This window comes from Bos indicus x Bos taurus, chromosome 14 (assembly GCF_003369695.1).
Source record: "Bos indicus x Bos taurus breed Angus x Brahman F1 hybrid chromosome 14, Bos_hybrid_MaternalHap_v2.0, whole genome shotgun sequence".
NCBI classification, from domain to species: Eukaryota; Metazoa; Chordata; class Mammalia; order Artiodactyla; family Bovidae; genus Bos; species Bos indicus x Bos taurus.
In genome coordinates, this window is record NC_040089.1 from 56,550,659 (window position 1) to 56,563,147 (window position 12,489).

The following is a 12,489-nucleotide window of genomic DNA, read 5'->3' on the forward strand; positions in this document are numbered from 1 at the left end:
GACTTTACCTTCTCCAGGGGATCTTCCAAACCCAGGGATCAAACCCAGGTCTCCCTCAGGTGGATTCTTTACCAGCTGAGCCACAAGGGAAGCCCTTGTATCATGATACAGTAGTCCAGTTTGTTAAAACTGAACACAGGCAAGGAAGTTTTTGTAACAGGAAATTTTTTTGATCTTTCCTTGAAAAAGCAAAAACTACATGGCATTAAGTGAGGTAGAAGACAGTGTATGATTCCAGCATTAAATTTTAAATGTAAATTACAAGAGATAAAATTTTTTATAACTTACATGGTTTACAGTTATTTATTTTATTAGAGATTATAGCATTCAGATATACCATCTAGGTTCACAATAGTCGGTAAGGCATAAAAGCTTATTTCTATCTGAGCTGCTGTTCCTCCTTAAAGAAACCCTCTTTGTAGGAAATTGAACGTTGCTCAGTCTTGTCTTGCCTAGGACTGTATAGTTCCTAGGGTTCTTTTGCAACCCTAGGAACTATACAGTCCATGGAGTTCTCCAGGCCAGAATACTGGAGTGAGTAGCCTTTCCCTTCTCCAAGGGATCTTCCCAACCCAGGGATCAAACCCAGGTCTTCTGCATTGCAGGCGGATTCTTTACCAGCTGAGGCACCAGGGAAGCCCCTAAAATTTTATAGTTGCATACTCTTTGCTGGATGCAATAATAGATTGTAATCTGGAAAGTTAAGTTATAGTACATTTGTTGCATTAAGTAAGCTCTTAGAAAAGGTTAAAAAAGGAAAGTCACTGTGTACTCAAGTAAGATCCTACAAGGATGTTATATTTTTTTCTGACTTTTGGTATAGGAAGCCCACAGCTTTATTTGGTAGTATTTTAGGGGTTTATTTGCAAAGAAAAAAGCTAAACCAACTTCAAAAAAACTGACATGCCATCATTTGCTATAAGTGCTAAGAGGACTAAGAACATGAAACATTGACCAGATTGTTCTGACCCTATAGGTTTAATATTTATATAGGAAGTTGTGGAGTACAGAAGATTTCTTTATGAATACTTGGAATCAGGATAGAATATTAATTTATGTGACTAGAATGTTTAATAGCACCATTCATATTAACATATCCATTTCCACAATATTTTTGTCACTAGGTCTATCCAGGATCCAGGTCAGGAACATGTTGTGGTGTGTATGTCACCCTAAATATTTGAGTGGACTTTTCCAAGATTTGCTTTTTTCTATACTTCTCTTTTTATGATTCTATTTCAGATCAACTACCTCTCACTTTGCCCCCATCTTCTTTCTTTCCTGGTCCCCAGTATTGATTTAAATATTTTTTATCAAGTTCTCAAGTCTTCCTAATAACGATAGTTTTCTCTTACTAAATTGATGAGTACTACCTATCTTTAATTTTAAACTATCCATGCATCTTATGAAAAAAGATGTTTTGTGAGAATTTCAAATTCAAAAATTAAGGATATAGTTCTCAGTATTTATGGGGGTTAATCAGACATGCATTCAAATGAGGGGAGATTAAAAATAAAATTGTCATGTAGTATTTTGCCTCCCTTCTGAATAATAAACCTGTAAGATTGTCTTATGAATTTATTAATATCTCTAAAGTCATGAGTGCAAAGTATGAACCTTCCCTAAATGAGCAAATTTGATTCAGACATTAGATACTGTAATAGCTGGCTCTAATCTTGGTACCTAGCAGGTGGGTTATAAGGACAGGTTTTCTTGTATAAAGTCATAGGGATCCCTAGGAATTGGCCTTCCACGCTACTACTTATGGATAGACTCACTCTCCTATAGTTTTTATAGTTTCATGTGTATCCAGAGAGGAATATTATTGAGCTGATTTTAAAAACACATCTTTAAATAAAATAAACAAGAAAAGTAAAAATATTCAAACCCACTGTAAAAATTCTATAATACAGATCAAGGGGAAATAGTATGGATTTGTTCTTGACAACCTTATGGCTTTTATATAATTACAACTATATTTAATTCCTTAGTAGAATCATTTATTATAAATAGTAGAAATATAAAGGTAGTAGTTGAGATAGCAGAAAGTTTTGTTGAAGATAAAAAATCAAACTTATAAAGGAAAACAATGCAAAAAATATTTGTTTTTTAAATTTTAAAGTAATATAAAGGTTCATGGTTATAAAAATATAATTAAAATAACAACTTAGAATTAAGACAGTTAATTATGAAGCTGTATTTTGTAAGTAGGCTTAATGCTTTCATTTGTATTTCCATGGGTTCATGTATAAAAAAGAATACCTTATGCCATTAAAAATCTCTGAATACGTTTTTAAAAACTAGAAATTTCATAGCATGTGCTTCCTGGACAAAAATACAGTAAAACTGGGCATTATTAAAAGTTTTATAAATAACTGAATCAAAGAGATTAAGTGTTATAATTATGAAATACCTGCCAAAGCAGCACTCAGAAATTAGTTCATAGCCTAGAATACTTGTTCGACTTTTAAAACCTTGATTAAAAGTACAGAAAAACAGAACAAAGGCAGTGAAAATAAAATTAGCAATGTATTAGTAAATGTCAAACATTTTCATCCTCCCAACTTAGTATTACAGCTTTAAAATTTCTCCAAAATATGGTGCTTATCATCTTCACTTGCCATAGGGTCAGGTTGCCATCATATTTTCTTCCTCATTAGTAATGTCTTAATGACATATTCTCATTTTTGCCTGATTATAACTTTTTCATGTGAGAAAACACCCAGTTGGCTTGACAGATTATTGTTTCATTCGTTTTCCTAGATTGCATATTCTTTAAGTAGAGTAGGTTTTAGGAAGTAGTGTGTAACTTGCATTTATGTCTCTACAGTCAGTATGTCTGTTTCAATTGTCATTGGTATATAGTAGGTATTAATGGAGAAAGTATCATATTTTTCTGGTTTTAATTTCTAATAGCACAGAAATACAATTGAATGTGGTTCATTGAGTATATATTAAATTGATAGTTTATATAGATTGTGATTTCAGGCTTTTTTCAAGTACAAAAAGTACTGCGATGATTATTTATACTTTTGTCCTTGAAGTGAAAGTTTAGATGCCAGAGCCGGTTGAGTCTCTTATATCATATACATTATCATTTCTGCCATAATTTATTCTGAATCTAAAATGGAGATGATTTACACGTTTGAAAATGTTGAACTTTTAAATGTAATATAATATATAAGATAAGGTATCAAATGTAAGCTGGAACAGTGTTCGTAGGCTATTAGAGATGAGGCTTCCAAACGTAGATGCTATTTAGTAAGAAGAATGCATATGTAATACAATGCTCTCGTTACTCTCCATTTGTAAAAAAAGATTCAAAGTTCAGTTAGCAAAAGAATGTTTGATTTGTTTTCTAAATAAAAAAATGTGTATTTCCTAAGAAATTTCAAGTTTTACTGTTAACAGTCAACTAGATCGTGTCCAGAATTTATCCTCACATACTATCTGCCGTTATTTTTCCAAAACTTCCTAATTGTTCCTGACAAGAAAACTTTTTTATGCAAGTATTTTACTTGCTTCAGCTTAGGATGATCTCTAAAAATCCATCCTCTGCAGTTATAGTAAGTCTAGCCTTTTTAAATTTTTTTAGCCTTTCTGGAAATACCCTTTTCTTCTTTTTGTACCAATTCAAAGCCTGCCTGTTTTTCAAGATCCAGCTCAGGTTTACTTCCTACATAAGGTCCTGTATATTGTGCCTACCTTATACTTGAAGTTTAATTAATGTCTTTCTAAAAAAAACTTACAATTGCCTTATCACCCTAACTAGATTATAAGCATGTTTGAGAGGAGAATTTTATTTGGTGGTTTATTCTGTCTTATCCTTTGATTACTAAACATTCTGACTTATAATTAAAAAATACTGTAAGAACACTTCCATAAAATTAAACAATCAGAGCAGGGTTGTGCTAGAGAAAGAGTAAACTTTCTTATTTGACCTTCCTGAAATTGCACTTCAGAACACAATAAATACTGAACCTCTTATTTAAAGGAAAAATAGTTTTAAGTTAGATTTCAAAAATGGAGAAAGTATAGGCTCTTTTCTTACATAGTTTATAATCCAAACAAATAACACAAGTAGCTTAAGAACATATTTAACTAAATATAGATGTACTGTGCCAGAGAAGGCGATGGCACCCCACTCTAGTACTCTTGCCTGGAAAACCCATGGATGGAGGAGCCCGGCAGGCTGCAGTCCATGGGGTCGCTCAGAGTCAGACATGACTGAGTGACTTCACTTTCACTTTTCACCTTCATGCACTGGAGAAGGAAATGGCAACCCACTTCGGTGTTCTTGCCTGGAGAATCCCAGGGACGGGGGAGCCTGGTGGGTTCCGTCTGTGGGGTCGCACAGAGTCGGACACGACTGAAGCGACTTGGCAGCAGCAGCAGATGTATTGTGCGTGTTAAACAGTATAAATTTATGACACTTACCAGTGAGACCTGGAGAAGTTAGAAGATGAAAATTGATTTGACTTTAAAATTTTTATTGATAAAGAAGAAAGGAGATGAATGATAGAGAAGTATAACAGAAAAGCACAGTGGTTACTGGCAGGCTGTTAAATAGCAATACCTAGTTTTTTTATATTTGAACTAAATCATATGATTACTGATCCTTAGTTTACACTAAGATGACTTGCCCAGAATCACCCTTAATCCTCACTCCCTTCCTTTTTGTACTGATCAATATAGATAACTTGCACCCATACATAGACAGGATCGCTTCTTTCCTAGCAGGTAGGAATTCCCTGCTGTGTTTGGAAGTCTACTGTGGTAATGCTGTATACCAAAAGCTATGGACCGCGAGCTAAAAATTGTGGCCCATTACCTTTTTTCTCATGGCCTGCAATCTGAGAATGACTTTTGCATTTTAAATGGTTAGGAAAAACAGTGAAAAGAATAATATTTTGTGATGTGAAAATTATGAAATTACAGTTTTAATGTCATTGATCTATATTGATCTATCTGATCCGTGCACGTATAGAGATAGATGGATATAGAGAGATACAGAGATGATCTATATCTGCTTTCGGACAGTAACAGCAGAGTAGAATTGTTGTGACGGAAATGGTCATACGTTGTTGCGCTTGCCTTGCTTCACTGCTGCTCAGTGCTCTTTGAATCCCAGTGATGCTGCCCTAGTGCCTGGCCCTTTTCAAGTGTCATGTGTATCTACATGGCAGCATTTTATCAGTGCATACTCATCATGTCAAAACAACAGGAGAAAAGTGGATTTCAGATGTGCTTAAATTTTAAGGCACAATACACTGGAAATATTTTGTTTCAAATTAGAAAGCAAAGCATTGAACTGACATTGTAGATATGCTAAAAGTGTACAGTGTTCATCCATATAACCAGACCATAAGCACTCATTACAGTATTCCCAACTGATTATAAAGCAGCTCTCAGAAAATTTAGGAAATTTAAAACAATATTGCAGCAGAATTTCCTCACAAAATTAAGGAAAATGAGGCTTCAACCAAAGTAAGTTTCTGAACAGCTCTTTTGTTAACCAAGTAAGGAAAGCCGTTTACTAGTTACGTTCAGTTGCAGCAGCCAAAAAAATATGTCCAGAAAAAAAGAATTGGTTTAAAACTTATAGCCTTCTACTGAGAACTGTTCCTCAGAGCTGAAGATATTGGGAGCACATAAGTAGTCAATTAAAAAATAAAGTATATGATTTTTTAGTGATTTCTTAGATTCTGTTGATAGATGTTTATCATTATGGCTAGTTGTTGATTTGAGGAATCACTGTTGGAATTTGAAGTGTCTGAAGAACATGCCTTTATTATAAATAGTCTGTGGAACAACTACAGTTGAAAATATTTTCAGAGTTAAGAAAACACTAATTTAGTACAACCTGGAGTGGAATCTGCTAAACTATGTTAAAAATATTGGTGGCAAATATATGTGGGGGAGAAAATTGCTTATTATTGGACAAATTTACAAAGCTTGTGAAAATGTGAGGTGTTGAAAGCCTATAGTTGTCCATTGCACTATACATTTCCATGTATTTTGTGGAAGATTCCTGAATCCATGGTGTATTATTAAACCATTAGCGTCAACAGTGAGCTTCATTTTCTTTTGTGGGCTTAACTGTTCACAGTCCCTGAGTTTCTGTTTGATCAATAGAATATCTTGACTTTCCCTAGTACCACAGTGATAAAATGGCTTTGCAGTGGCAAAGTTTTATTGTGACTTTTTCTAGGTTGGAGTAAGATGGAAATTTTCCTTAACAAAAAATTGCCCTCAACCACTATGAGCAAGCCCTGGATGGCTCTGGAAGTTATATTTTGGTATAGACTTAACGTTTCTTAGTTCAACCTAAAATTACATATCTGAACAGTACTTATATGCAGACTTGTACTGCAGCAGGCATTTGATGATGAATAACATAGTATGAATCCTAAGTAATGTCTAGCTGCTTTAACCTTTCCTGTTCTTTCAAAAGTCTAAAGAAGAAATGAGACCTTCATGCCCACACAGATTTGTAGCAGATACATTTTTTTAAGCTCAAGTTACATTTCCAAAAAGTTTTAGATCTCATTGTAAGTACAAAGGAAATTTCTGTGTATGAAAATCCATCTAACTGTGCAGTTGAAATAGAAATGATTTATTTGCAATATAATGATAGCTAAAAGGCAGTATCAAAAGATCTTAACAGAATTCTAAAAAAGCCTTCCCCAAGTGATAAATATGCTAAATTAAAGTCTTATCATTGATATTAATGTTTGGTAGTACCTGCATACATTAAAAAATCATTGTCAGGTTAAATATGAAAAATCTCATTACAGATTAGCATTAACAAATAAACATTTGCAATAAATTTTAATAGGGATCTCTAAATTTGAACCCAATTAAGCAAAGTTGGAATTTTACTATTTTTATTAGTAGACTTGAATTATAAATATTTGTAGTCAGCTATTATATTTTTGAGTTTTTATAATAAAATATTTTAGAAATTTGTTTTATTTTTATATAGGTGCCTGATTAATATTCTGAGTCTTGCCTCTTGACCTGCAAAACCTAAAATATTCATTATCTGGCCCTTCACAATAATTTTCTAACCCAGCTATATACCCACATAGAGAGAAATGATTTCTTAAGGACATCATTTTCCAATAAAAACAGTGAAATTATACATGATGCAATAATACAGAGAAAGGATAAGTAAAAAGGAGGGGGTTACCATTATATAAAATAAACTTTAATCTTGTATGAATAAATCTATGAATGAGTTCCATAAATGTCTACTAAAACTACCTACTTCAAATCTGATTAAGAAAATCAATCATGCTCTCCTATATACCATGTCTCTGGTAATAGTATTGAGGCAGTCACTTGTACTGAACAACAAAAATTGCATTTAAACTTTTCTGCCTGAAACTCATACTTAATTTTTCAGATAATGAAGCTTTTAGCTGATTTAGTTAGTTATCTTTTCTTAGAAATTGTTTTGTTCTTGAGTTAATGTTGATTATTTTTATACCTTGCCTTGTTTAGAGGGAATTTAAAGAGGAGTAAGTGGAACTAGATTTTATCTAAATGGTAGGTTATTATCAGATTGTAGGGTCCTCTGATGAGTTCAAACAACATTTTATGGCGTATCTACATTATGACAAAGTATAGAGATTTATTAACATTATAATCTGGGAGATCTTGGGAGATAAGGTTTCTCTTCTGGACCTTGAAGAATGGCTAGCATTTAGACGTTGAGAGGGATGTGTTTGGGGGAGCAGTTCATGTGGCGTGAGCTTTAATGAGAAGTGAGGAAAGCAGGAGGCAGTCAGTGGTATGCTGGGAGATAGAGCTGGGTGGGTACTTTGGAGCTTGAAGATTCAACTAAAAGAAATGGACTTTATTGACAAATATTTCCAACATGGTGCTCAGAGGTTCTTACTGGATAAAAATGAGAGAGCTGTAAAAGGAAATTGAGCAGAAGAAATACAGGTATAAATACCGAATGACCAGGGTGGTCAGCTGCTTATCATCAGAATAGTTTCCAGTCTTCCATCCCCTGAAATTAATTGTTTTTAATTCAATTTGTGTAAGCTCCTGATTCTCTTAATTATGAGGAGTGTTTTGCACATAGCTTTTCATAACATTTGTTCTTACAGGTAAATGAAATCTTTTGAAACAGACTGATGGCTTATATAAGAGCCTTTCAAAATCCTTTTACTCAGCAGTGGTAATAGAATTATTTACCTCTTAAGTGAGTCTCTCATCTCACTCCAAATTGAGAAATACCAGCTAGCATTCTTACATTTAAACTTTTTCTTGGTGAAGATGGCCCTAATAATACTCATTTGTAATTGTTTTACAATCCTTGGTTACTGGAACAGTGCAGTCTGATGGGCTGCTTAAGTGTTTTCTTTAAATCACAGATGATTATAGATCTAGAAAACTTGGTAAGTTATTAAGTAAATTGCATGTTTTTATTTAGGTATCTTAATGCAATTCAAACGATGTGTCCACATATTCTCCGCTACTTGACCACAGCAGTCATAACAAACAAAGATGTTCGAAAACGCCGGCAGGTGCTAAAAGATCTGGTCAAAGTTATTCAGCAGGTAAAAAGTAAAATCTTTATTGATTTTTAAAATGTGCCTAAACTTTAACCTTTTTTTCTTGAAGAAGTAGGACTCTTAGTTCTTAACGGTGAAAAGAGTGAAAGTGAAAGTCGCTCAGTCGTGTCCCACTCTCCTCAACCCCGTGGCCTATACAGTCCGTGGGATTCTCCAGGCCAGAATACTGGAGTGGGTGGCCTTTCAGTTCTTCAGGGGATCTTTCCAACCCAGGGATCGAACCAGGGTCTCCTGCATTGCAGGCAGATTCTTTACCAGCTGAGCTATCAGGGAAGCCCCTGTTGGTAGGCTAAAAATCTTTTTAAAAATAGGAGGAAAATATACATGAAAAGAGCCCCAAATGGGCATATGCTGCCTTTCAGTTCAAGATATATTTATGGTAGGTGTGGCATGAATGAATACTGCTCTCTGCTAGTTGGATACTTAATATATTATTGTGTATTAGTGTTGCTCTTACTGCAAAGAGTAAAGGAGATGCGGAGCCTGGATTTTTTTTTGAAGGACACTACCTAAATAATACCAAAGTAGTTAATCTTTACATAATTTTAATATACCTATCTTGTGCACAAGCTATAGCACTACTGCTTGGTTTTTAGTGAATATAACTAAACAATAACTCAACAATAACTAACTGTGGGTTCAAAAAGAACTTCAATATTTATTTTAGCTGAGAATAATTTAGATAGAAAAAGGCAGTTTTATTCATCAGAATATGAATACACTTGGAGAAGTTCATCACTGTTTATTGACTAAGGGAGGCTTTTGGCTGTAGAGGAATTTGAAAGCTTCTGGAATGGTTCTAGGATGACCATTTAGAGAACTTGGTTTAGAAGGCATTATAAGGTTAAGGTGTGGCCATGAATTAGGATATGAGCAGTTGCTTTGAGAAGATAGTACTTGGTAATTTGTTAGAAACTAATGGTAAGGGAGGAGAAAATAGGAAGATTGGGGGCTGTCTACTACTAAACAGTGTTGAATCAAATCCAGCTTAACCTTTGACTTAATTTTACAGGAGTCTTACACATATAAAGACCCAATTACAGAATTTGTTGAATGCTTATATGTTAATTTTGACTTTGATGGGGCTCAGAAAAAGCTAAGGGAATGTGAATCAGTAAGTATACATTTTTGCTTACAAATTAATAATTCTTTAATTTGGGGGTATTATAAGAATTAACAGAGTTTTATTAATTATGTCAGAAATGTTTATTAACCTTAAAATGGCAGACTGTTTAGAAATGTGTTGGGTCGAAGACATTTCTAATGTTATTACTATGTGTCTACCCCTTTTGTTAACAGTTGATTAAAATATTAAGGGCTTTATAAATACACACATAATTTCATGTCTTATCCTGAATGAATAAAAATATGTGAAATGCTTTATATGTATAAGCAAAATTATATCAAGTTTTACATCACAGTTGTGATTCCAGCATGTTACATAAGCAGGCCTAATTTGAAATTTTTCTTATGACTGTATTTTAACATTTGCTATAAATCAGTCAAGCTAAGAGTGAATTTTTAAACTAGTGTCTTCTGTTAGCTGGCAGAAACTAAGGTACTGTCAGAGCATCTGAGAAAGTTGGGCTTACAGTCTTTTTTCTTAGTAAGTTAGTTTGCAAGTTTTGAAAAACTAAGGATTACTTGTTAAATGCATTTACCAAATCTGTAAGTAAGTATACCTTTAGAGATGATTTTCAAACATTGAACAAAATTTGTAACAACTTGGGTATATGTAGTATAACAACTAGTGTACATGCAGTCAAATGTGACATTATTAGATATTGGTGTTTATTGTAATACTAAGTATCTAGGCCGTGCCAGGCAGTGGGGCACTTGGTTGCTGTTCTTGAAGTTAAAATATTCTCTTTTAATTATGATACATCTGTGAAATAGGTGTCACCCTTTGAATTTTTTTCTCCTGTGGCTTTCGGCTCTACTTATTATCACAGAAGTATGCATATCTTTAGTTCATATCTACTTTAAAAAGCTGGAAATACATTATCTACAGAGCATTTCTATAGATTAATGACAGGACAAAGCTTCTTTGTCGTAAGGCTGATCAGGTCATCAGTGGAACAAGGAAACGTTGTAGTTTTTAGCTCTTTTTCTTGTAGCATTCATTTTCTTCTTATTTGCATTTCTAGAGACTTGAATATAGTGTTCTGAAAAGTGCTGTGAAGTAGAACCTGTGATATTAGATGAGAGAGTTGTAATGAAAGGAATAATGAGTAGAGAACAAAGAACATATTTGAGACAAATTTTTAAAATTGCTCATCGGCACTTATAATTTTTTCCTCTTATATTTTATTCGTATAGGTGCTAGTGAATGATTTCTTCTTGGTGGCTTGTCTTGAGGATTTCATTGAAAATGCCCGTCTGTTCATATTTGAGACTTTTTGTCGCATCCATCAGTGTATCAGCATTAAGTAAGAATACTGATTTAATTTATACTTTCTACTTTTAAATTCCTATAAACTTTTCATTTATTATAAAGTTACAGTTACCAGGATTCCAGTTAGTTGGATTTCTATTGTATTTCTCTGTGCTATAGTAGAAAAAGGAAATGTCATAGTGATTTATTAAAAATCCTAAATTTTGTTTGAATTCTGGGATGCTTCAGATCCTTCTTATTTTCTATATGTGTGGGAAAGCATGATTTTTGAAAATTACTTGAAGGCAGTATTATGATTGTCAGAGAGTTACTTTTTAAAAGAATACTTTTATACCATTACATGGGGAGAAAAGAGCAATGACCAGTTTTAGAATGGTTTTCAACAGGAGTTCACTTAAGGAATTAGTCCTTAGTAAATTGGAAATGCTGTTGAAAAGACCACATTTGGTAATTATTTCAGTGAATTGAATTTATTTTATTTAATTATATATTTGAATTCTCATAGTAAACTCCTGTGACATCCTAAAATGTTGAAACATGGAAAAGTTATGGAGAATTTCAGTTGAAATTTTCTCTGTTGTGTGAAGAAATTGTTCGGGAAAAAATTGTGAAACTTACGTAATTTATTAGAAACTGATTTTATGTATTAGGAATTGAAAAATAGCAGTGCCCCTTGACCACAGATGAAGGCAAACAGTTAATGCTCCTTAAATGTTTAAAAACTTACTACGTTAATGTTTGCCTCTTAGGAGTTGTATGTACACCAAAGTTTTTCTTTAGAGCCTTTGGTTTTCACTAAGTCATCCATTATTGCTTGCCTTATTTTAGTGGGTTGTCATTGAAGTGGTTATTTAGAGTTAGAATTCTAGTGTGAACATGGGTCTTTTCCTTTGGGAGTTGAAGCTTTGACCTTATTTAGTACTTTATTATAGCTAGCAGATATACTGATACAATTTTAAAAATCTGGTTCCCAATCTAGTTCTAACAGTCATTAGTCCTGAAATGCAGTATTATCTATGTAAGCATCCATATTTATGTATATGCACAAGCAGATAAAGGAAGAGCTCTTTCACTTTGTTTTGCCTGCACTTGTGTTCTGCTTTCCTCCTGACTCCGTGGAACCATATGACTGACTCTGGAAACCCAGTTTTATGAAACACTGATTCAGTACAACTCCTTTGTTTTGTAGCGCCCCGTTTACAGCTGAGAAACTGAAGGCTCAGAGACATTAAGCAGCTTAGGTCTTATTTAATGCAAGATTCTGAGCTAATAGCTCTCTGACATTCATTGTCTTGACCCTGGTTATAAATTCTTTCTTTTTCATTGTGAGCAATTGATATTTTTAGAAATAGCCGATTTAGAGTAATTTGTCATTAGTGTATCATTTGAGCCAGAGGATAAAGATGGAAAAAACCATGAGTCAGTGTTTAATTTTTTGTCCAGAATCTGTAGAGTTTTGTTTTTTATCTTACGAATATAGATTCCCTGAAGCCACCACAAACTTTC

At 33.6% G+C, this 12,489-nt stretch overlaps 1 protein-coding gene across 1 annotated transcript in view; it reads left to right on the forward strand.

Moving 5' to 3' along the window:
* Nucleotides 1–12,489, forward strand: part of EIF3E (eukaryotic translation initiation factor 3 subunit E) — a 47,939-nt gene that overhangs the window by 20,765 nt on the left and 14,685 nt on the right. The window contains exons 8-10 of the mRNA XM_027561314.1: nt 8,447–8,573; nt 9,601–9,702; nt 10,908–11,017. Of these exons, the coding sequence (XP_027417115.1) occupies nt 8,447–8,573; nt 9,601–9,702; nt 10,908–11,017 (339 nt within the window). The remainder of the gene's footprint in view (nt 1–8,446; nt 8,574–9,600; nt 9,703–10,907; nt 11,018–12,489) is intronic.